General features: G+C 35.7%; 1 protein-coding gene across 5 annotated transcripts in view; it reads left to right on the top strand.

The window, feature by feature from the left end:
- The window catches only part of SCAPER (S-phase cyclin A associated protein in the ER), a 527,655-nt gene that overhangs the window by 229,195 nt on the left and 272,308 nt on the right, over positions 1-26,152 (top strand). For all 5 annotated transcript variants that reach the window (XM_040642943.1, XM_040642940.1, XM_040642941.1 and 2 more), the window contains one exon: positions 4,192-4,328. In XM_040642943.1, the coding sequence (XP_040498877.1) occupies positions 4,192-4,328 (137 nt within the window). The remainder of the gene's footprint in view (positions 1-4,191; positions 4,329-26,152) is intronic.

The following is a 26,152-nucleotide window of genomic DNA, read 5'->3' as shown; positions in this document are numbered from 1 at the left end:
GATCATGACCCAAGCTGAAGGCAGATGTTTAATCAACGAAGCCACTGAGGCACCCCTGTATTTGCAATGTTAAATGTAAAAGCAGTTTATAAAATATCATAAATGGTGTATCCCACTTTTACAAAAATGTATGTACAAAAAAATGTCTGGAAGGATGTACTCAAATTATTAATTTTAGGTGTTAGTATTACAGATTTTTATTTTGTCTTTTGAAATTTTTATTTCTTAATTTTATTTATATTTTCTACAATTAACCCTTACTGATTTTGTATTAAGAAAGAACTTACTATTAAAGTAGTCAAACAAAATATAAATTTATATTCTCATTCGTTTATAGTTTTGAGATTTTTTAAAATGTTATTATTAATGTGAGTACATAATGCATGTGTGTTGTGTATGTAAATGAATTGTTCTTTAAAAAAATAACGATTTTGATAGTTCTGGATAGAGTCCCAAATTTGTTTTATATAAAGTCTGCATTTATGTATAAGGATCCTAGGTGGATTCCATTAGATACCTAAATGACATTTATGTATAGCTGAAAATAGTATAATTGGAGCGTTCATAAAATTGAAGATGTCGTTTAGAATACTACTTTTCCTTTGTGCAGAAGTAGAAATTTACATGTGAGAGACTTAGTCTACATGAGCCATGTTAGGTGGAGGGAATATAGAGTACCAGAAAAGCTTGGTCTTGTGAAGTCAGGCAATTGTGGTTTTGACCTTAAGCTTCGTGACTGTGGACATAATACCAAACCTCTATGAGCCATTGTTAGCATCTTAAAAATTTAAACATATTGCCACCTATTCTGTGGGGTTAAGATTATAGGAAATAATGTACACAATTTAGCCCTTTGCTGATCACATATTAAATATTCAAAAAATGGTAACATGGGTGGTGATTTCATATATGACTTGCATCGTACAATGTATCCTTAGGAAATATGGTAAGAGGATTATCTTTATTTGTATTATTGCTTTCTTTTGATGTGAGTCCTGGGTTTTTTTTTCTAGTTGGATTTGAAATAAAGGTGTCTTTCCATATAATGGGCCTAGCTTATCAAAGAAGATAATTGCTTAGCTTTTGAGAGAGTATTTTCTTCCTTTGGCTATTGAGTTTTTGGTTTATTTTTATTTTTTTGGTACTTTATGATTTGGAAACTTTCATAATGAGTACAATTCTTTGGCCCAAACCTACTCTCCCGTCATATTGCTAAGGTAGAAGCCAAGAGTATAGACACCCTAATCATACTGTCTGATTTAAATTTAGGCTTTATCACTTTACTCTCTGCAAATGTTGTTCAGTCATGATTTTTACATTCTAACTTTCGGCAAGTAATTCGACTTTTTGTGTTTGTTCTCATAGTTTAAATGGGAACAATAAAAATACATATCTTCTAAGTATGTTCTTTTTAAAAATTTTTTTTATTATGTTATATTAGTCACCATATAGTACATCATTAGTTTTTGATGTAGTGTTCCATGATTCTAAGTATGTTCTAAGTATAGTTTAAAGGACTAAATGAGTGATTATATGTAAAGTACTAAGTTTAGTAATAAGCCTTCATAAATACCTTTGTGTGTTTTTTAAATTGAGATATAATTGACATATAGCATTGTATTAGTTTTAGGTGTACAACATAATGTTTGAAATGTGTATGTGTATATATATGTATTATGTATATATACATATATATGTAGTGAAATAATTATCACAGCTAATTTAGTTAACATCCATTACCACATATAGTTACAATTTCTTTCTCGTGATGAGAATTTTTATGATCTAATCTCTTAGAAACTTTCAAACATATAATACAGTATTGTTAATTGTAGTCACCATGCTGTACATTACACCCCCAAGATTTATTTATTTTACTCAAAGTCTGCACCTTTTGAGCATCTTCACTCATTTGACCATAAATACTGTTATTAGTTCCTACTATATTGTTTTTTTCTCATTTATTCATTTATTTAATACATACTTATTGATTGCCTACCATATGCCAGGCATGGTACCAGATACAGAAACATCAGTGAGCAAAACAAAGTTATTGCCTTCATGAAACATATATTCTAGTGCAGGAGATTGCAAATGAATATTTGATGTTAGGCAAGTCCTATGAAGAAAAATAAACAGAATAAAGAGATGGCAGATAGTAAAGGGTGTTACTTAAGTTTGGGTATTCATTTTAGCTGAGGCCATGCAAATATCTGAAAGAAGAATATTCTTGGCTAAGGGAACAACATATATAGATTCGTGAGGCAGTAACAATCCTGAAGAGTATGAGGAACAACATCCACGCGACTGTGGATGTAGTACAGTGAAAAAAGGAGAGAGTACTATAAGATGAGGTCAGAGAGGTCAGTGATATAGAGCTTGGTAGGCCATTGTAAGGACTTTGGATTTTACTTAAATGTGCTGAGAAGGCAAGATTTTAATAAGAATGACGTGTTGTGATATTTTAAAAATATCACTGCTTTTGTAACGAGAAGACTTGAGAGTCTAATTAATAAGAAGCTATTGCAGTTGTACAGATAAGAGTTGATGGTGGTGGTGGGGAGAAGTGATTCGATTTGGGATGAATTTTGGGATATATTTGGAAGTAGAGCTCTTAGGATTTGCTGATGTATTTATGAGAAGTTGTGTGAATGATAGTACCGTTTACTGAAATGGGAAACACTGTGGGAAGAGTATGTATATGGGGAGCATAAGTGTTTTGTTATGGACTGTTACTTGGAAATGATTATGATGGAAATACTCCATCTAAGTGGAGATCTTTTGACTGTTTGATGTAGGAGTGGAGTTCAGAGGAGAGGTCAAGGCTAGAAATAAAAATTTGAGAATTGCCTTTGTATAAATAATATTTCAAGTCATTGCACTTAATGAGTGAGTTTGGATAGAGAAGAATAGCTCTGGGGTACTCCATTTATTGGTTAAGCAGAGCAAAAGGATCCAGTAAAGAAGACTTAGAAGGTGCGGCTGGTGGGTTAGGAGGATAGTGTAATGTCTGGAAACCTAGTGAAAAAAAGTGTCAGGAAAGAGGAAGTGATCTATAGGGTGTTAGAAATTTGAGGGGAAAATCCTAAATAATTTCTAGAAAGAGTATGTGGAGAAAATAGTTTAAGTTTCCTTGATTGCCTGGCAATACTAGAGGCCATTTGAGTTGTAATGTCATAAATTTAATGTGAGAGTAGTCAACACAGTTCATAATGATAGCCACTTGGATCTGCCGAGGTATGTGTACAGAGTAGGGTGAGAGTTGGTTTAGAGTTTAGATTTTGCCACGCAAGCATGAATAAAGAAGAGAGGGGAAGGGAATGTACATGCTGTGCACGTGCAAGGAAGTGATTATAGTGAGGGCTGTAAAATCTAACATTGATAAGGAGGGACGTAGGGCCAGACTCTGCATGCTCCAGCCAAACCAGATCTCTGTGGCCAATAACCACATTCTGTTTTCATCTCTTCTTGTGTTTTTTGAGATGCCCTTTTTACGTCTCCTTTCTGCCACCTTTCCTAACTCCCAGGCCAAACAAACACACAAATATCCAATATCCATATGTTCAAGTTCAGTCCATCCTTCAAGAGATAGCAGACATGGTACTTCCTTCTTGAAGCCTTTCCTCCGCACCCCCACTGAACAGTGCTTTTGTTTCCCTTTTGAACTCCTATAGCACTCTAACTTTTTAATTGGCACTTATTGGTTGATATTGTAGATTTGTGTGTGTGTGTGTGCATATACATATATATGTATGTATATATATATGTATTTTTTTTTAAACCTCTCTTTCTACACTGTGTGGTTGTGAGGCACAGGGATATGTCCTTGTATCCTTAGCATGTATCATAATTGATATGCAGCAAAGGTTTGAGAAGTCAATGAAATCCTTTTTTAAATTTAAATTCAGTTAGCCAACTTATAGTACATCATTAGTTTCAGATGTAGTGATCAGTAATATGTCAGTTTCATATAACACCCAGCGCTCATCACATCACGTGCCTTCCTTAAGTCAGTGAAATCTTAAATAAAACAATTTCTTCGGTGTTTTCCAAAGCAATTGTGAAAACCAGAATTTCATAAAGGTTCCTTTTACTTCATCTATATACTCTTTTATACTCACTACAGTCTGTAGCAGTGCTATGTTATTTTTTAACCAGCATCATCATCATCGTTATTTATTTATCTTACAGGAGCATCTTTCTTTAAAGAAGTATATTATTGACATTGTGGTTGAAAGTGCAGCTCTACCAGAGCCTTTGAAAGATGGAGAAGAGCGGCAGAAAAATAAAAAAAAAGCCAAAAAGATAAAAGCCCGGATGAACTCCAGGTACCATAAATATCCTTAAAAACAAGACAAAACAAAAACTCTTAGTGATATATCCTTTTTAATGTAAATCTAAGGAAGACCCTCTGCCTTGCACAAAAGTTTAAACTTGTTTGCTTTAAGATAGCCTTGAAAATAATACTGATGAGCCTAATTTATAGCCACTTTCTTTGATTGAGAAAGAAAACTGCATATCGATCTAAAGCCCTTGCTTTCACCTGTTAAGAGCTCTTCTTATAATTGGATGCCAAAGCCTTGCCAAACTTGTGCCTCCTCCAGCATACAGTAGTATGTTTAAGTATGTGTAAACTAAGCCTATTTTTCTTTCCAACTATTGATTTTTAAATGAGGTATCAAAGAAAATCAATAGCAATCAACAAATAGAAGTCTGCTGGCTGTAGTGTCAAATCCCATGACTAGGTTTAATCAATTTGGTTGCCTGTCACAACAAGAAAAAGTTCAAGAAATATCTTGAAATGGAAAGTGAGTTGTCAGACCTGTAGTTTATCATCAGCCTCCAAAGTAACATCTGAGGATCAGACAGCTGTGTAGTACATCATTACCTCACATGCCTTGAGCATCACCTGATGACTGATGAGGCTTATTCATGACACAAGTGTAGTTCCTCTGTAGAAGATAATTTTTGCTGTTTGAGGGAAGATAATCTAAATATGTTGTTTTACCTTTATTACCAAATGTTGTGAAAGTTGGAGAAGTTGACCCATGGGATTATAGAAATATGGTTCTAGAAGGTGAATAGTGGTTATCGCTCTCTAGTTTCCAATTTCAGAATGGAACTAAAGGTGTCCGTTTCATCTTCCAGAATCAGTGAAAACAAAGAATAAAAAAGGCTTTTTTGATTGTATTTTCTTAGATTCCTCTAAGTTTCTAAAAATAGTTTTACAGTATACCTGAAGGTATTACTGACCTTCATTTCTAGTTTATGCTAACAACTTGCTGACTTCCTGACACTGAAATGCTGTACAGCCCATTTTTGTGAGTTCTTTTTTCCCTCTATACGTATTCCCTTGCTAAGCTTCCCCAGTCCTGTGTCTCTAAATATCCTCTACTTAGTGATGATCACCAATTTAATATCTTCAATTTTACTCAAACACAAGCTCCTGTTGTTCTCTCCCTCACCCCACTCTCCAAAACCCCTTTGTCCCATAGTCTTCTCTGTCTCAGTAAATGAATACTCTATTCTAGCTTTGTATGCCAAAAACCCTTGAGGTCATCCTTGACCTTTCGCTTTTTCCCACACCTCACATGCAGCCCAGCAGCAAATAATGTTAGCCTTCATTTAAAATATATTCAGAATTTGACTATGTCTCTCTAACTTCATTGTTTCCCCTGAACCAATCCTTTGTCATCTCTCGCCTGAACTACTGCAGTAGCTCTGTGACTAGTATCCTTGTCTCTGCCCTTGCCTCCTTGCAGTCTGTTCCAAATACTCTAGCCAGAGTATTAAAATGTAAGTTAGATCATGTCACTTCTCTTCTCAAAACCTCAGGTTTCCTCTTCCCACATATATCCATACACCTGTCTCCTTATCTCGTTCTGGTCTTTGCTCAAATGTTCCCCTTTTGCTGAGGCTGTCCTCAAGAGCTTGACTTTTGTTTTATTTGTTTTTTTAAACATAAGTAGTGGTAACCTATTAAAATCTTAAAATTATAGGAAAAAATACCTATAATTCTGTTGCTAATATTTTGACACACACACACGCGTATATATAGATTGATGTGTGTATATATATATATACGTATATATATATGTATATATATATATATATCATACTGCAATGAATTTGCAGTATGATAATTGCAGAATAAGTCTACAGATATAGGTAGGTATGTATAAAAAGGTTATATATATACACGCACATATATATAGATTATATACACACACGTATATATAGATATATATCAATCTATATATACGTGTGTGTGTGTGTGTATAACCTTTTTATACACACCTACCTTTATCTGTAGACTTATTCTTCATTGCAGTATGATTTATTTAAGTAAAATGTAGAGGTATCCAGTATGGCTTATTGACTTTTGACAAATCTAGATACTCATCCATACTCCTTCAGAATTGTCTTTGTGCCTCTTTCCAAGTCAGTTGCTTACCACTCTGGCCCTTGGTAATCACTGACCTGCTTTCTGTCATTATAGATTACGTTTTCCTGTTCAAGAAAAGCATTCAAATGAAATCAAACTCCCTTGTGGCTGGTTTCTTTAACTAAGTGTACTGTTTTTGAGATATATCAGTGTTGTTGCATGTAGGTAGTTTGAGTCTTTTTATTGTACATATGCATTGTGTGCATATCCTACAATTTTTATTTATTCATCTGTTGATAGACTTTTGGGTTTCCAGTTTTTGGCATTTATAAATTAAGCTCCCCTCAAGTCCTTGAGTGCATATGTGTTTTCATTTCTCCTGGGTAAATACCTCTAAGTGAAATACAACACTATTTTCTGTAGTGGTTGTACTCTTACACTCCTATCAGCAGTATGTGGGAGTTCCAGTTGCTCCACAGTCTCGCCAGTACACACTTGATATTGTTAGTTTTTAAACTTGTAGCCTATTTCAGCAGGAGTGTCATAGTATCTCAATGTGGTTCTAATTTGCATTTTCCTAGTGACATAATATATACTGAGCATCTTTTCATGTGCACTTTAACCATTCAGTATCTTTCTTTATGAAGTGCCTGTTGAAGGTTTTTGCCTATTTTAAAAGTTGAGTTGTCACCTTACTTTTGAGTTGTTTATATATTCTCACTACAAAGTTCATTGTCAGATAGGTGTATTGCAAATTCGTTCTTGCAGTCTGGAAATTGCCTATTACATTTTCTTGAAGATAGCCTTTGATAAGCAAAGGTTTTTACTTGTGATGATGTTTATTTTGGGTTTTTGGGTTCCAAGAGGTCTCTGAACAAAGGTTAAAAATCCTTCTGTATTTTTTTTCTAGAAGCTTTGTAAGTTTTAGTTTTGCATTTAGGCTCATGATTCACCTCAAATAAATTAATGGGTATCATATGAAGCATTGGTGCAAGTTTATTTTTCCATGTAGGTAACCAGTTGTTCCAACATTATTAGCTGAAAAGGTTTCTTTTTCCATTATACTGTTAGCACTTTGGGTAAAAAAAGAAAGGAACCCTCCCTTTGTTTGTGATTCTGTTTCTGGACTGTTCTATTCTTTTATTTTAAAAAATAGAAAAAAATTGATAAAAAATAGAATTCAGTCTCTGAAGTGTAGATCCATTTCTGGACTCTGTGGTCAGTTCATTAACTTTGATACATTCATCTGTCTTCAAACTGTCTTGATTACCATGGCTTTATAGTAAGTCTTGAAATAAAGTACAAGTCCTCCAACTTTGTTTTCTTTTTTGAGACTTCTGAAGAGAAAGTTAAAACAGAAACTTGGCTTAAAAAAATCCAATCTCAAGAATGTAGGTTATGGGAGATTACTGACTCAGTGAAACTTTCCAATGTCAAACTCATTGACATCCCTGAGGGGGTGGAGAAAGAGAGAGGTCTAGAAGAGATACATGAACAAATTGTAGCTGAAAACTTCCCTAATCTAGCAAAGGAAACAAGCATTTGTGTCCAAGAGGCAGAGAGGACCCCTCCCAAGGTCAACCACGACAAACCTACGCCACGTCATGTCACATCATAGTGCAATTCACAAGTATTAGATCCAAGAATACAGTATTGAAAGCAGCCAGGGTGAAGAAATTTCTCATATACAGAGGCAAAAATATCAGAATTACGTCAGACCTCCTTACACAGACCTGGAGTGAGAGGAAGGGCTGGCAGGGTATTTTTAAAGCTCTATCCGAGAAAAACATGCAGCCAAGGATCCTTTATCCAGCAAGGCTGTCATTCAGAATTGATGGAGAGATAAGGACCTTCCAGGATCGCCAACACTGACCAAATTCGTAACCATGAAACCAGCCCTACAGGAGATATTAAGGGGGGTTCTATAAAAGTAAAATGGCCCCAAGAGTGATACAGAACAGAAATTTACAATCTATAGAAACAAAGACTTTACAGGCAGCATGGCATCATTCAAATCATATCTCTCAAAAATCACTCTCAATGTAAATGGCCTGCATGCTCCCATAAATGCCACAGGGTTTGCAGATTGGATAAAAAGACATGACCCATCCATTTGCTGTCTACAAGAGACCCATCTTGAACCTAAAGATACAGCCAGCCTGAACGTGAAGGCATGGAAAACCATTTTTCATGCCAGTGGACCTCAAAAGAAAGGTGGGGTAGCAATTCTCAGACAGATTAGATTTTAAACTAAAGACTGTAGTTAGAGATACAGAAGGACACTACATTATTCTTAAAGGATGTATCCAACAAGTGGATATGACAATTATAAATATTTACGCCCCAACAGGAGAGCAGCAAGATACACAAGCCTACTCTTAACCAGAATAAAGAGACATATAGATAAAAATACGTTAATAGTAGGGGACCTCAACACTCCACTATCAGCAATAGACAGATCACCTAAGCAGAAAATCAACAAAGAAACAAGAGCTTTGAATGACATACTAGACCAGATGGACCTCATAGATATATATAGAACACTACACCCCAGAACCAAAGAATACTCATTCCTTTCGAATACACATGTAACATTCTCCAAGTAGACCATATAGTTGCTCACAAAACAGGTCTCAACTGATACCAAAAGACTGAAATTATTCCCTGCATATTCTCAAACCATATTGCTTTGAAATTGGAACTCAATCACAAGGAAAAATTTGGAAGAAACTCAAAACACTTGGAAACCGAGAACCATCCTGCCCAAGAATGATTGGGTAAATCAGGAAATTAAAATCAATTTAAATAATTTATGGAGGCCAACGAGAATGAAATCAACGGTCCAAAACCTATGGGACACTGCAAAGGCAGTCGTAAGGGGAAAATACATAGCCATCCAAGCCTCATTCAAAAGAATAGAAAAATCCAAAATGCAGTTTTTATATTCTCACCTCAAGAAGCTGGAGCTGGAACAGAAGAACAGGCCTAACCCATGCGTGAGAAAGCAGTTGATCAAGATTAGAGCAGGGGTCAATGAATTAGAAACCAGGAGCACAGTAGAACAGATCAACAGAACTAGAAGCTGGTTCTTGAAAGAATAAATAAGATTGATAAGCCCCTGGCAATACTTATTCAAGAGAATAGAGAAAGGACTGAAATTAATAAAATTATGAATGAAAGGGGAGAGGTCACAATCAACACCAATGAAATAGGAAGGATCAGTAGAAACTTTTATCAACAGCTTTATGCCAATAAATTAAATAACCTGGAAGAAGTGGATGCCTTCCTGGAAACCTATAAACTACCAAGACTGAAACAGGAAGAAATTGATTTTTTAAACAGTCCAATTAATTATGAAGAGATTGAAGCAGTGAATAAAAACCTCCCAAAAAATGAGTCCAGGGCCTGATGGATTCCCTGGGGAATTCTAGCAAACATTCAAAGAAGAAATAATACCTATTCTCCTGAAGCTGTTTCAAAAAATGGACACAGAAGGAAAACTACCAAACTCATTCTATGAGGCCAGTATTACCTTAATCCTCAAACGAGGCAAAGACCCCATCAAAAAGGAAATTACAGACTGATGTCCCTGATGAATATGGATGCCAAAATTCTCAACAAGATCCTAGCTAATAGGATCCAACAGTACCTTAAAAGAATTATCCATCATGACCAAGTGGGATTCATCCCTGGGATGCAAGGGTGGTTCAGCATTCTCAAATTGATCCATGTGATACATCATATCAACAGATAAGAGTCAAGAACCATATGACCCTCTCAATTCATGCAGAAAAAGCATTTGACAAAACACAGCATCCTTTCCTGAGTAAAACCCTTCAGAGTGTAGGGATAGAGGGTACATTCCTCAATTTCATAAAAACCATCTATGAAAAGCCTACAGCAAATATCATTCTCAATGGGGAAAAGCTGGAAGCCTTTCGCTTAAGAACAGGAACATGACAAGGATGCCTACTTTCACCATTATTATTCAACATAGTACTAGAAGTCCTTGCAGCAGCAATCAGACAGCAAAACGGGATAAAAGGTATCCAAATCGGCAGAGAAGAAATCAAAGTGTCTCTCTTCGCAGATGACATGATACTCTATATGGAAAACCCAAAAGAATCCACCCCCAAATTACTAGAACTTATAGAGCAATTCAGTAATGTGGCGGGATACAAAATCAATGCTCAGAAATCAGTTGCATTCCTATACACGAACAATGAGACTGAAGAAAGAAAAATTAGGGAATCCATTCCATTTACAATAGCACCAAAAATCATACATTATCTCGGAATTAACCAGAGACGTAAGGGACCTATATTCTAGAAACTATAAATCACTCTTGAAAGACATTGAAGAAGACACAAAAAGATGGAAAAAATATTCCATGCTCATGGATCGGAATGTTTAACATAGTTAAAATGTCCATGCTACCCAGAGCAATCTACACTTTCAATGCCATCCCGATCAAAATACCAATGACATGTTTCAAAAAACTGGTACAAACAGCCCTTAAATGTGTGGAACCAGAAAAGGCCCCGAATCACCAAGGAATTGATGAAAAGGAAAACAAAGCTGAGGGCATCACATTGCCGGATTTCAAGCAATACTACAAAGCTGTGATCACAAAGACGACATGGTACTGGCACAAAAACAGACACATATACCAATGGTACAGAATAGAGAACCCGGAAATGGACCCTCGACTCCTTGGGCAACTAATTTTTGGCAAAGGAGGAAAAAACATCCGGTGGAACAAAGACAGTCTCTTCAATACATGGTGCCAGAAAAATTGGACAGCTACATGCAAAAGAATGAAACTTGACCACTCTCTCACACCATCCACAAGGATAAACTCCAAATGGTTGAAAGACCTCGATGTGAGACAGGAATCCATGAAAATCATAGAGGAGAACATAGGCAGCAACCTCTTTGACATTGACCATGGCAACTGTTTTCATGACACATCTCCAAAGGCAAGAGAAACAAACAATAAAATGAACTTGTGTGACTTCATCAAGATAAAAAGGTTCTGCACAGCCAAGGAAACAGTAAAAAAAACTAAGAGGCAGCCCACGGAATGGAAGAAGATATTTGCAAATGACACTACCGGTAAAAGACTGGTATCCAAGATCTATAAAGAACTTCTCAAACTCAAGACACGAGAAACAAATAAACAAATCATAAAATGGGAAGATGATATGAACAGACACTTTTCCAATGAAGACATACAAATGGCAAACAGACACATGAGAAAATGTTCAAAATCATTAGCCATCAGGGAAATTCAAATCAAAACCACACTAAGATACCACCTTACTTCAGTTAGAATGACAAAAATTGACAAGGCAGGAAACAACAAATGTTGGAGAGGATGTGGTGAAAGGGGATCCCTCTTACATTGTTGGTGGGAATGCAAGTTGGTACAGCCACTTTGGAAAACAGTGTGGAGGTCCCTTAAAAAGTTAAAAATTGAGCTACCCTATGACCCAGCAATTGCACTACTGGGTATTTACCCCAAAGATACAGATGTAGTGAAGAGAAGGGCCAAATGCACCCCAATGTTCATAGCAGCATTGTCCACAATAGCTAAATCGTGGAAGGAGCCGAGATGCCCTTCAACAGATGACTGGATTAAGAAGATGTGGTCCATATATACAATGAAATATTACTCAGCCATCAAAAAGAATGATTTCTCAACATTTGCAGGAACGTGGACCAGACTGGAGGAGATAATGCTAAGCGAAATGCATCAAGCAGAGAAAGACAATTATCATATGGTTTCACTCATCTATGGAATGTAAGAAGTAGGAAGATTGGTAGGAGAAGGAAGGGAAGAAGAAAGGGGGGGTGAACAGAAGGGGTAATGAACCATGACAGACTATGGACTCTGAGAAACAAACTGAGTGCTTCAGAGGGGAAGGTTTGGGGGAATGGGATTGACCGGTGATGGGTATTAAGGAGGGCATGTATTGCATGGTGCACTGGGTGTTATACGCAGGTAATGAATCCTGGAACTTTACATCAAAAACCAGGGATGTACTGTATGGTGACTAACATAATATAATAAAAAATATATTAAAAAATATTAAAAATAAGATCAAAAGATTTTTAGGTTATTGAAAGGACTGTATATGATATTATATTGGTGGATATATGTCATTATATATTTGTCCACACCCGTAGAATATAGAGGACTATAGAGTGAACCGTAATGTAAACTATGGATTTGGGGTGGTAAAAATGTGTCAGTGTAGGTTCATCAATTGTAACAAATGTGCCACTCTTGGGAGATGTTGACGTTGGCGAGACTAAGCAAGTGTGGGTCATCAGGTATATAGGGGAATCTCTGTACCTTTTTCTGAATTTTTCTGTGAACCTTAAATTTCTATAAAAAATGAAGTCTTTAAAAAATTTTTGTCTATCTTTTTAAACCTGTAACGATCTATAGTAACACCTCCTTTTTCATTCCTGAGAATTATGATTATTCTTCAATTATTGTGGCCAGGAATTTATCAGCTTTATCAGTCTTTCAAGAATGATCTTTTGCTGTCATTGACTTTTCTTAATTTTTTCTATTTCACTTATTTATGTTTTTAATTATTTTTTCATGTTTACTTGGTATTTATTTTGTTTTCCACCCTATATTCCTAAGGTAAAAACTTAAAATTACTGATTTGAAACCTGACTCATTTTCTAATATATGCAATTATAGCTATAAATTTCCCTTTAAGCTATGTCCCACATGTTTTATATGTTGTGTTTTATTTTTCCTTCAGTTCAAACTATTTTCCAATTTCACTTCAAATTCATTGACCCATTGTTTACTTAGAAGTATAAGTGCTAAATTTCCAAATAATTGGGGACTTTCCAGGTATCTTTTTGTCTTGATATTTAATTTCCTGTGGTGAGAGAAGATACTGTGCAGAATTTCAATTCCTTTAAATTTATTGAGACTTGTTTTATGCCCATCATCTGGTTTGTCTTGCTCGGTGTTGCGTGTTTACTTGAAGAGCATGTATATATTGCTTGTGGCAGGTGTAGTTTCTGTAATGTCTGTTAGATCTAGTTCCGTGATAGTGCTGTTAACGTCTTCCACATTGTATCTCTAATATTGTCTATCTCATATTGTGTCAGTTACATAAAGAAGAATATTCACATTTCGAATTATTTTGCACTTAAATCTCACACTTCAGTATTTTCCAGTTTTGCTTCAAACTTTGAACCTTTGTTGATAAATACATACAAATTTAGTAATATTTTATCTTCTTGAAAAATGGACCCCATTACCATTATAAAGTATTCTTGTTTTTGGTAATATTTCTTATGGTGAAGTCTAATTAACTAATATTAGTATCATCATTTCCACTCTATTTTCATGATAAATCTTTTCCCATTTTTCTGGTTTTATTCTTGTGACTTCCTCTCTTTATATATTTTCATATGTGAGTCTTCTTTTCTGTCTTTTCTGACAGTCTGTTATTTGCAGTTTTTCATCAGTTTACATTTAATGAAATTATTGCTGTGGTTGTTTTAAATGTACTGTTTCACCGTCAACTTTTTGTCTGTTGTTTGTGCCTTTTTTTCTTCTTTTCTGCCTCCTTGTGGATTATTTTTTTAGTATTCCATTTTCTATCCTTTATTGATTTAGTATTTGTACTACTTTATTTTTAGTGTTTGCTTCTTTTAAAATATGTAACCTTAAACTATCACATAACTATATATTAAACCACTTCAGTTATAAGTTTAGAATCTTACAGTAGTATCTATTTTCTCTTGTCTTTTGTGTAATTATTGCCGTTTATTTTACTTCTATATGTATAGTGCACATCCCACTAGAATTTCAATTTTTCTTCTAATTATTCAGTTGTCTTTTACATAATTTACAATACGATTCCCTGTGCTTTTCATTTTTTCGTCTAGTTCTCAGGTTCTCTCTCTTACGTTTTTTCTTCACATGAATTACTTCCTTTAAGAGTTTTTATTTGCAGGTCTAGTGGCAGTAGATTTTCTTACCATTTGTTTGCCTGAAAATGTTTATTTGACTTTCATTTCTGATTGATGTTGAATTACATGATAGTGGCTTTTTTCTTTCAGCACTTGGCAGTTTTGTTCTATTTTCTTATGCTTGGGTTGTCCCTGATTAAAAGGCAGCACCTAACGCCTGAAACTAATAATTCACTATGTGTTAAATAAGTTGAATTTAAATAAAATCTAAAAAACAAAGGCAGTACACATTCTAATCCTTTTTTACTATATACAATATTTCTTGTTTTCATTTGGCTGCTTAGTATATTTTTCATATGGTGGTTTAAAGCAATTTCATTATAGTATGCCTTGGTGTGGTTTTCTTTGTTTTTCCTCCTTGCTGTTCATTAAGTTTCTTGAATCTGTGAGTTTATATTTTCCCTCAATTTTGGAAAAATTTTGGACACTGTTTCTTAAAAAAAAATTTTCTGTGCCAGACTATTTTTCTTTTCTGGGATTTCAGTTGCACTTAAAATAGAGTGTTCGATGTTCTTCCACACGACATTTTTCCCCCCTTTGGATCAATTTGGATAGTTCTGTTGCCTTCTATGATGTTTTCTTCTGCTGTTTGTCATCTGCTATTAAAATTGTCCACTACTCTGGGAAACAAACTGAGGGCTTCAGAGGGGAGGGGGGTGGGGGATTGGGATAGGCTGGTGATGGGTAGTAAGGAGGGCACGTATTGCATGGTGCACTGGGTGTTATATGCAAATAATGAATCATGGAACATTGCATCAAAAACTGGGGATGTACTGTATGCTGACTAATGTAAAAAAAGTTATAAAAAAATAAAATTGTCCACTGAATTTTTCATTTCATATGTTTTATTTTACATCTCTCTGTGTCCCTTTTGGTTCTTTATTATGGTTTCAGTTTATCTATTTCTAAGTCTGATTTGTTCTTTTTTATGTTTATGGTTTCCTTTACTTCCTTTAATATACTTATGAATTTATTTGGAGTCCATCATACTTGTAATTTCTCCATCTGAGATGGTTTATTGACTGATTTTTCTCCCAGATTCAAGTATTTTTCCTGTTACTTATGCCTAGTAATTTTGTTGCTACTATTTTTATTTTTATTTTTATTCTTTCCTTGGACAGTATGAACTCTATGTTATTGTATGTCTGGATTTTGTTGTTTTTCTTAATAGAATATGGAATTTTATTCCGTCATACAGGTTACATGCCTTGATTTTAAGTTTTCAGTAACCTTTAATTCTAGAGCTAGATTGGCACTACTCCTAAATGTTTGGCCTTTGTAAAGTCTCCACTGAATGACTGGAGAGTTCAATATATTTTTGTAATATAGCATTTGAAACTCAAACATCTCTCAGCTTTATGCAAGCTCTGGTAATTGTTCAGCTTACAGTTCTTCGGTAGTTGGTCTTTCCTCTGCTGTGGGAAGTCTTGCCATGCTCATTCATAGATTAATATGGCCAAAGACTTAAAGAGGACCTTTGGAGATTTCTGGACCTTTGTTGCACACATCCCTTCTCACTTTCTCTGTGCATAAATTCCAACTGTTTCCTTGTCTCACACTTACATCCTCTGTTTTGTTTACCTCTTTCCCCTCATATATAGCTGTTTGGAAAGTGCCTTCAGGCAAAAAATGAAGTAGTCATGGGACCTAGTTAATTTGTTTCCTTTTGCTCAGGGATTACTGTCCTAGAATACTAATTGTCTATACATGAAAATCAGTTATTCCATATGCTTTAGGAATTTTCATTGCTGTTCATAACAGAAAGTCCAGTATGATACTAGTTAGTCCATAGTGTCTAAAAACAAAATTGTCAAGCAACATTGTCAGCATTTCCCCAGTTCTTTTTGCTGTAGCACTTACCATCATTTAAAGTCCTATTTATTTAATTATTATTTACACATTGTTTTTCTCCCATTAGAATATGAACTTCATGAGGATTTTTTATCTCTGTTGCTGGCACCCAGTGTGTTTTCAACAAACATTTGTTAAAAAGAATTAAATGAGATTGGAATGTGGAATTAGTGTTCATATCACTAGGATTTCTTTGGCTTTTTAAAAATGGATAAAAGAACTATGAGTATTGCTTTCATAAATTAGAATTCAGTCTTGAGGCAGGATGGTCTGTTCCAGGTTTCATGGTATAGTTAGTGAAGGTAAGGCTGTAGGAACCTGATTCATGATGATGTAAAACCGGATAGTTGGTCTTCCTTCAGCCAGCGAGATGAGGGACACTGTCTAATGGCAAAGCCAGATTTAGCAGGTGGTTTATATTGTTGGTATGTGTTCTAAAACTAATTAGTGGGGTTCTGTATGACCTATACATGGATGAAGAACTGTGAGAGTTCTGACATTCAGGCAGATTTTCTTCTGAAAGAGGAGTCCATACAAGGAGTCAGAACTTTGCTACTGAAACTTAAGTGGAAAGGGTCCATCATTTGGCGCAGAGGACCAAGAAAAGCAAGACAGGCAGTAAAGCTCTAATCACTAGACTGAGTTTTAGGACAGAAACATGATGACATTAAGCAAGAAGCTAGATTTGTGGAACAGATTGTCATTGATCTGGAATTTGAATGAAGGTAAGAATGGAGTAAGGGAAAGAGCTGCAACATAGAGCAACTTTTGGATTCATAGATTTTTACTGTATATAATAGCCAGACCTGTGTCTGCAGTGTTGGCAGCTTGCATATCACCTTCAATGTCCAGTGGTAATCACTAGGCTAACAGAATCCTTATCTCTGAGAATAATTGACTTTCAAGAAGATGTTCTGAAATGATGCAAGGAGAGAAAATGAGAGAATGAGGAGTGTGTGTCTATATATATCTATAGATATAGGTATGTGTACATATAAATGAATATATGAGAAAAGAAAGTGAATAGCTTTCTGTCCATGTATATATTTATATTTAGGTGTAAATTCAGATATAGATACACACACAGACATACACAGAGTGTACCTTGAATCTATGTTTGTTTGAGAATTGTATAGGGTTAAGCCTTGGCTTACAGTTGACCAGTGAGCCTGCATGGCCATGGAGACCTAAGTTGAGCAGAGTAGAGGCAGAGAAAGGACATAAGGACTAACAACTATTATAGGATTCTGACTTAGAACTTTAAGGTGAAACCTAATATTAAATCTAATTTCAAATCTGTTTTTTACACTCATTTTGAATCCTTTATATGTGTCTTAAGGAATCCATTCAACCCTTATTCAAATATTTGCACTATCTGCGAACAAAAGTGAATAGAACATAATTTCTACCGTTGGGAAGTTTATAAGGTATTAATAGAGGTAAATTACATATAAATAACCTTTATATGAGACAATGTGTCCAAAGTAGCAGAAGAAAGTTACAGATAAGTATTTAGGTGAATTTTAGGGACATAAACTTAGTTATGACTGAGTAGTCACGGAAGACTACATACGGTAATGATGGTGATTATAAAAAGAAATATCTACAAACAAAAGGTGGCTCATATTTATTAAGCTTTTTGTTATGCCCCAGATATTGTCTTAGACTGGGAGTACCCATTTTAAGCAATATTAAAATAGTCTGTGAATGTTCATTGTGTTGGTAGTCAAAAGAGCAAAAATTTGATTAACAGTTTAGATAGCCAGTAATAAGTAGAGTATGGTACATGAGACTCTCTTTTTCATTGGATATTCTTTCCTGCTTTTTCAGTGATGAGTTGACCATATAGTTGTGAGTTAATTTCTGATTTTCTATTCTGTTCCATTGATCTATGTGTCTGTTTTTGTGCCAGTACCATATTCTCTTGATCACTATACCTTTGTAATATTACTTGAAGTTCAGAATTGTGATAAATCTGGCTTTCCTTTCCTTTTTAAGATCGCTTTGACTTTTTGGGGTCTTTTAAGATTGTTTGTTTAGCTCTTTGAAAAATGCTGGTAGTATTTTGATAGGGATTGAATTAAATGTGTAGATTACTTTGGGTAGTATAGACATTTTAATATTTGTTCTTCCAGTCATGGGCATGGAATGTTTTTCCATTTCCTTGTGTCATGTTTAATTTCTTTCATAAGTGTTCTGTAGTTTTCAGAGTACAGATCTTTTACCTCTTTGGTTAGGTTTATTCCTACGTGTCTTACGGTTTTTGGTGCAATTGTTAATGTGATTGATTCCTTGATTTCTTTTCTGATGCTTCATTATTGGTGTATAGAAATGCAACAGATTTCCGTACATTGGTTTATATCCTGCAACTTTACTGAATTTGTGTATCAGTTCTAGCAGTTTTTTCATGGTCTTTTGGATTTTCTATATAGAATATCACGTCATCTACACATAGTGAAAGTTTGACATATTCCCTACTGATTTGGATGCCTTTTATTTCTTTCTTTTTGTCATATGATTGCTGAGGCTAGAACTTGCAGTACTACATTAAGTAACAGTGGTCAGAGTGGACATTCTGGTCATGCTCCTGACCTTAGAAGAGAAGCTCTCCATTTTTTCCTGTTGAGGATGATATTACCTGTGGGTTTTTTTTATATGGCCTTTATGATGTTGAGGTATGTTCCCTCTATCCCTACTTTGCCGAGGGCTTTTATCATGAATGCATGATAGATTTTTGACCATTGTGTTTTCAGTTTCATTTGTTTTCATTTAATTTTTAATTTCTTCTTTGATTTCTTTAAAGACCCATTCATTGTTTAGTAGCATAACATTTAGTGTCCATTTTTGTGTTCTCTTTACAGATTTTTTTCTCGTGGTTGATTTCTAGTTTGATAAGGTTGTGGTTGGAAAAGATAAATGTTATGACCTAAATCTTTCTGTATTTGTTGAGACTTCTTTTATGGCTTAATACATAATCTGTTCTGGAGAATGTTCCTTGTGCACTTGAAAAGAATGTGTATTCTGCTGTTTTAGAGTGGAATGTTCCGAATATTTGTTAAACCCATCTGGTCCAGTGTGTCTTTCAAAGCCACTGTTTCCTTGTTGATTTTCTGTTTAGATGATCTGTCCATTGATGTAAGTGGGGTTTTAAAGTCCCTTACTGTTATTGTATTATTACTATCAATTACTTTCTTCATATTTGTTATTAAGTCTTATGTATTTGGGTGCTCCCATATTGGGTGAATATATATTTAAAATTGTATCTTCTTTTCTTTTAAACTTATTTATTTAAGTAATATCTACACCTAACGTGGGGCTCGGAATCATAACCCTGAGATCAAGAGTGGCATGCTCTTCTGACTGAGTCATCCAGGTACCCCATAAAATTGTATCTTCATTATTTTATAGTGTCCCTTTTTGTCTCTTGTTACAGTCTTTGTTTTAAAGTCTGTTTTGTCCAGTATACGTATTGCTAACCTGGCTTTCTTTTGACATCCATGTGCATGATAAATGTTTCTCCATCCCCTCACTTTTAATCTCCAGGTATCTTTAGGTTAAAATGAGTAGGCAGGGCTCCTGGATGGCTCAGTCAGTTAAGCGTCTGCCTTCAGCTCAGGTCATGATCCCAGAGTCCTGGAATCAGGTCTGGCGTCGGGCTCCCTGCTCAGCGGGGATGTCTGCCTCTCCCTCTGCCTGCTGCTCCCCTTGCTTGTGCTCTCTCTCTCTCTCTGTCAAAAAAATAAAATCTTATAAAAAATAAATAAATAAATAAATAAATAAATAAATAAAATGAGTAGGCAGCATATACATGGGTCTTGTTTTTGTATTTATTCTGTCATCTTATGTCTTTAGATTGGAGCATTTAGCCTATTTACATTCAGATGAATTATGGACAGATATATATTTCTTGCCATTTTTTTACTTGTTTAGTGGGGTTTTTTTGTAGTTTTTCTCTGATCCGTCTCTTGCTGTCTTTCATGGTTTTCTGGCTTTTTTTACTGATATATTTAGGTTTATTTCTCTTAATTCTGTGCATATTGATTACAATTTTTGATTAGTGGTTACCATTTTGTTTGTATTTGGCATATATTGTATATAGCAGTCTCTATTAAGCAAATGGTCCCTTAAACTTGAACCCATTTTTTCTCCTTCCCCCACCCATGTTTTAGGTATATGATGTCATATTTTACATATTTGCATTTTGTGAATCCCTTGACTGATATTTACAGATATACTAATTTTTACTGCTTTTGTGTTTCCTACTTTTCATACTTTTACCTACAGTCTTTCCTTTCCACTTAAAATTTCCCCTTTAACATTTCTTCTGGCCTGGTTCAGTGATCATGAATTCATTTAGTTTTTTTTTTTAATCTAAGAAACTATCTCTCCTTCTATTCTGAATGATAGTCTTGCTGGATAAAGCATTCTTGGCTGCAGATTTCTCCCTTTCAGCACTCTGAATATATTATGTTACCCACTTGTGTCTTGCAAAGTTTCTGTTGAAAAATCTGCTGATAGCTTTATGGGATTTCCCTTGTATGTAACTGTCCTCTCTTGCTATTTTAAAATGTTTTCTTTATCACTACTTTTTGCCATTTTAATTACTATGTGTCTTGGGTGTGGGCCTCCTTGGGTTGATTTTGTTGGGAGATCTCTGTGCCTCCTGGATCTGAATATCTGTTTCCTTCCCAAATCTAGGGAAGTTTTCAACTATTATTTCTTCATATAAATTTGCTATCCCCAGGGCCCTGGGTGGCTCAGTCATTAAACATCTGCCGTCGGCTCAGGTTGTGATCCCAGGGACCTGGGATCGAGCCCTATGTCAGGCTCCCTGCTCAGCAGGAAGCCTGCTCCTCCCTCTCCCACTCCCTCTGCTTGTGTTCCCTCTCTCACTGTCTCTCTCTCTCTCTCTCTGTCAAAAAAATAAAATCCTTAAAAAAAAGAAATTTGCTATCCCCTTTTCTCTCTCTTCTTCTGAGACCCCTATAATACAGATACTATTATGCTTGATGGAGTCATTGAGTTCCCTAAGTCTGTTCTCATTTTGGATAATTTTTTTTTTTCTCTCACCTGTCAGCTTGATTATTTGCCATTCTTCTGTCTTCCAGGTCACTAATTTGTTGCTCTGCTTCCTCTATCCTGCTATTTATTCTGTCTAGTGTATTTTTAAGTTCTTTCATTGTGTTGTTCACCTCTGATTGGCTCTTTTTCATCTCTGTGTTAAGAGTCTCACTGATGTCCTCCACTCTTTTCTCAAGTCCAGTGAGTATCTTTATGATCATTACTTTAAATTGTCTATCAGGTGTATTACTTATATCCATTTTTCTTAGGTCTCTTGCTGTGGTTTTATCTTCTTCTTTCATTTGGAACATATTCTTCTGTCTCTTTATTTTGTCTAACTCTCTGTCTGTTTTTCTATATGAGGAAAGTCAGCTATGTCTCCTGCTCTTGAAATAGTGGCCACAAGAGACTGGACTCTAGGAACCACACCGAGGATTACAGAAGGGAGGGAGGGTGAGAGTATGGGGTAACAGGTGATGGGTATTAAGGAGGGCACGTGTGGTGATGAGCACTGGGTGTTATATGCAACTAATGAATCGCTGAAACTACATCAAAAACTAACGTACTATATGTTGGCTAATTGAACATAATAATAAAAATTAAATAAATAAAATTAAACAAAATTACGGATTTCTAAAAAACAATTCTCCTTGAAAAAAAGTAAATGAATAAAGTGGGGATAAATAACACCTATATCCCAGGGCTGCTGTGAGGATTAAGTATGATTATGAGAAAAAACCACAATAACCAGTATTTAGAATATAGTATATATTCAGTAAATGGTAGATTTATTTTTGCTGAATTTGTATTCAGATATCTGATTCGGTGACTGATTTTTAGATACCTCAAATATAATCAAATATTAACATTGGAAGGAAGGGATTCTTTTTATATTTAAAAATGTTTTGTCCATTCTTGTCATTTGCTTTTTCATTTTCTTTTATGATGGCTTTTGAATTGGAAAATACTCCTCTTTGGTCAAGTATGTTAATTTCAGCTATAATGTTTATTGGATATTATTTTTAGAAAGCTTAAATGTTAGAAATATATTTACCTGGAAATATATTCATGATTTCACTGTTTTATATTTATCATTATAATTTATTTGGTGTATAGAGAGACCTATGGCTTTTCATTCTTTTTTCTTCTCCAATTGTTAACTGTTCTGGAGTCTACCAAAGTGAGTGATGCCTCCCCTTTTAGTATTAATTCTTTTTGGAGTTATTAGGTTGAGATGCACATTTCGTGACAATCAAATTGTGATCAAGTGATTTTTACCATCTTCTTCCCCATCAAATTCAAAACTGGATGTAAATGTTACCCATTCTAATTTAAAAGAAAGAAAGAAAAGAAAAGAAGAAAGTAGTAGCCAGGGTGCAGACTTTTAAAAAGGTGACTCTGGTCCTCTTCTATAGGGGATGCACAGCCTCTATGGAGACCAGGGCTGGCTGGGGTTGCTCTGTAAAGCACACCAGCTGGGAGTGCAATTTTAACAACATGGGTGTGTCCTCCTGGGAGGTGACTGGCCCTTGAAGCTGGGACCAGAAGCCCACAAAATGCACAGGTTGGAAGTTGGTATGTTGGTGGGGTTTGTGCGGGTCTTTTGAGGAAGGGTATCCATAACTCTGGGGACTGAGGCAAGTGTGAGTGGAAAGGGCAGATCTGTAGAAGCGCAGAGGGAGTGGGGCTTAGTGTAAGCAAGTTACAGCACAAGTGTCAGGGCTCTGCTGGCTCCAGTAAGTTGCCTTGTGTTTTATGCTGAGGAGAAGGGAAGGAAAATGAGCCTGAAAACTCCTTTGTTCCTAGAGGCGTATCTCTGCCATCCCTGCCTCTCCAGGACACTGACACCTCTAAGGTGAGTAAATTACTCTCACTTCCATGTGCTGCAGGTGTTTTCTGAAGTGCTGCTTCTATGCTGGATATCCACAGGATGTTTATTGTCCTGTCTCTTTAAGGGCAGAGACTCCACTTTCCTCCATTCCTTCTTTCTTTCTTTCCTTTCTTTCTTTGTATTTATTTATTTATTTGTTTATTTTTAAACAATGTTACAAATATTTAATGCTGGTGTTTATCATCTGTGTTTTATAACAAAAAACCAAAAATGTAACTTTCCAGTGATTGAGGATTAATTGAATAAATGATACATCTTTATAAGGAATAGTTCTATGAATTTTCACAGCAAGTATCTCTGTTGTAGCCATCTTTGCTGCAAGCATTTTTGCTGTGAACATTTTTTTAAATATATTTTTTTTTATGTTAGTCACTATACAGTACTTCATTAGTTTTTGATGTAGTGTTCCATAATTCATTATTTGTGTATAACACCCAGTGCTCATTGCAACACATGCCATCACCGGGATACCCATCACTGGGCTAACCCATCCCCCCACTACCCTCCCCTCTAAAACCCTCAGATTGTTTCCCAGAATCCATAGTCTCTCATGGTTCATCTCCTCCTCTGATTCCCCCCCCTTCAGCTTTCTCTTCACTCCCCTAATGTCCTCCATGCTATTCCATATGTTCCACCTGTGACTGAAGTAATATAATTGTCTTTCACTGCTTGACTTATTTCACTTAACATAATCCCTTCTAGTTCCAGCCATGTCGATGCAAATAGCGGGTGTTCATCGAACTTTCTGATGACTAAGTAATAGTCCCTTGTATATATGAACCACATCTTCTTTATCCATTCATCTGTTGAAGGGCATCTCGGCTCCTTCCACAGTTTGGCTATTGTGGACATTGCTACTATGAACATTGGTATGCATATGGCCCTTCTTTTCACTACATCTGTATGTTTGAGGTAAATATGCAGTAGTGCAATTGCTGGGTCACAGAGTAGCTCTATTTTTAACTTTTTGAGGAACCTCTGTACTGTATTCCAAAGTGGCTGTACCAACTTGCATTCCCACCAACAGTGTGAGAGGGTTCCCCTTTCTCCACATCCTCTCCAACATTTGTTGTTTCCTGCCTTGTTAATTTTTGCCATTCTAACTGGTGTAAGGTAGTATCTCATTGTGGTTTTTATTTGTATTTCCCTGGTGGCTAATGATGTTGAACATGTTTTTGTGTGTCTGTTAGCCATTCATATGTCTTCTTTGGAGAAGTGTCTGTTCATGTCTTCTGCCCATTTCTTGACTGGATTACTTGTTTTTTGGGTGTTGAATTTGAGAAGTTCTTTATAGATCTTGGATACCAGCCCTTTATCTGTAATGTCATTTGCAAATATCTTCTCCCATTTCATGGGTTGCCTGTAAGTTTTATTGACTGTTTCTTTTGCTGTGCAGAAGTTTTTTATCTTGATGAAGTCCCAGAAGTTCATTTTTGCTTTCATTTCCCTTACCTTTTGGAGACATGTCTTGAAAGAAGTTGCTGTGGCCAGTGTTGAAGAGGTTACTGCCTATGTTCTCCTCTAGGATTTTGATGGATTCCTGTCTCACATTGAGGTCTTTCATCCATTTTGAGTTTATCTTTGTGTATGGTGCAGTTTCATTCCTCTGTATATAGCTGTACAGCTTTCCCAGCACCATTTATTGGAGAGACTTTTTCCTTTTGGATATTTTTACCTGATTTGTCAAAGATTAGTTGACCATGGAGTTGAGGGTCCATTTCTGGGCTCTCTGTTCCACTGATCTATGTGTCTGTTTTTGTGCCAGTACCATGCTGTCTTGGTGATATAGCATGTAATATAGCATGAAGTCAGGCAACGTGATGCCCCCAGTTTTGTTTTTCTTTTTCAACCTTTCCTTTGCAATTCAGGGTCTTTTCTGGTTCCACACGAATTTTAGGATTGTTTGTTCCAGAACTTTGAAAAATGCCATTGGTATTTTGATCAGGAAGGTGTTGAAAGTATAGATTGCTCGGGGCAGCATAGACATTTTAATAACATTTATTCTTCCGATCCATGAGCTTGGGGTGTTTTTCCATCATTATGTTGTGTCATCTTCAATTTCTTTCATAAGCGTTCTGTAGTTTCTAGAGTATAGATCCTTTATCTCTTCTGCTAGGTTTATTCCTAGGTATCTTACGGCTTTTGGTGCTATTGTAAATGGAATCGATTCCCTAATTTCTCTTTCTTCAGTGACATTGTTAGTGTATAGAAAAGCAACTGATTTCTGTGCATTGATTTTGTATTCTGCCACATTATTGAATTGCTGTATGAGTTCTAGTAATTCGGGGGTGGAGTCTTTTGGGTTTTCCACATAAAGTATCATGTCATCTGTGAAGAGATAGAGTTTGACTTCTTCTTTGCCAATTTGAATGCCGTTTATTTCTTTTTGTTGTCTGATTGCTGATGCTAGAACTTCTAGTACTGTGTTGAACAATAGTGGTGAGAGTGGGCATCCTTGTCATGTTCCTGACTTTAAGCTCTCAGCTCTCAGCTTTTCCCCATTGGGAATATTTTCTGTAGGCTTTTCATAGATGGTTTTTATGAAATTGAGGAATGTTCCCTCTATCCCTACACTCTGAAGTGTTTTAATCAGGAAAGGATACTGTATTTTGTCAAATGCTTTCTCTGCATCAATTGAATGGATCATGTGGTTCTTGTCTTGTCTTTTATTTATGTGTTCTATCACATTGATTGATTTGCAAATGTTGAACCACCCTTGCATCCCAGGAATAAATCCCACCTGGTCGTGATGGATAATCCTTTTAATGTACTGTTGGATTCTATTGGCTAGGATCTTGTTGAGAATTTTGGCATCCATATTCATCAGGGATATTGGTCTGTAATTCTGCTTTTTCATGGGGTCTTTTCCTGGTTTGGGGATGAAGGTAATGCTGGCCTCATAAAAAAAGTTTGGAAGTTTTCCTTCTGTTTCTGTTTTTTTGAAGGAACTTCAG

This window comes from Ursus maritimus, unplaced genomic scaffold (assembly GCF_017311325.1).
Source record: "Ursus maritimus isolate PB19 unplaced genomic scaffold, ASM1731132v1 scaffold_27, whole genome shotgun sequence".
Classification (NCBI taxonomy): Eukaryota; Metazoa; Chordata; class Mammalia; order Carnivora; family Ursidae; genus Ursus; species Ursus maritimus.
Note: the sequence above shows the minus strand (reverse complement) of the source record. Positions and strands in the feature narration are given on the sequence as shown.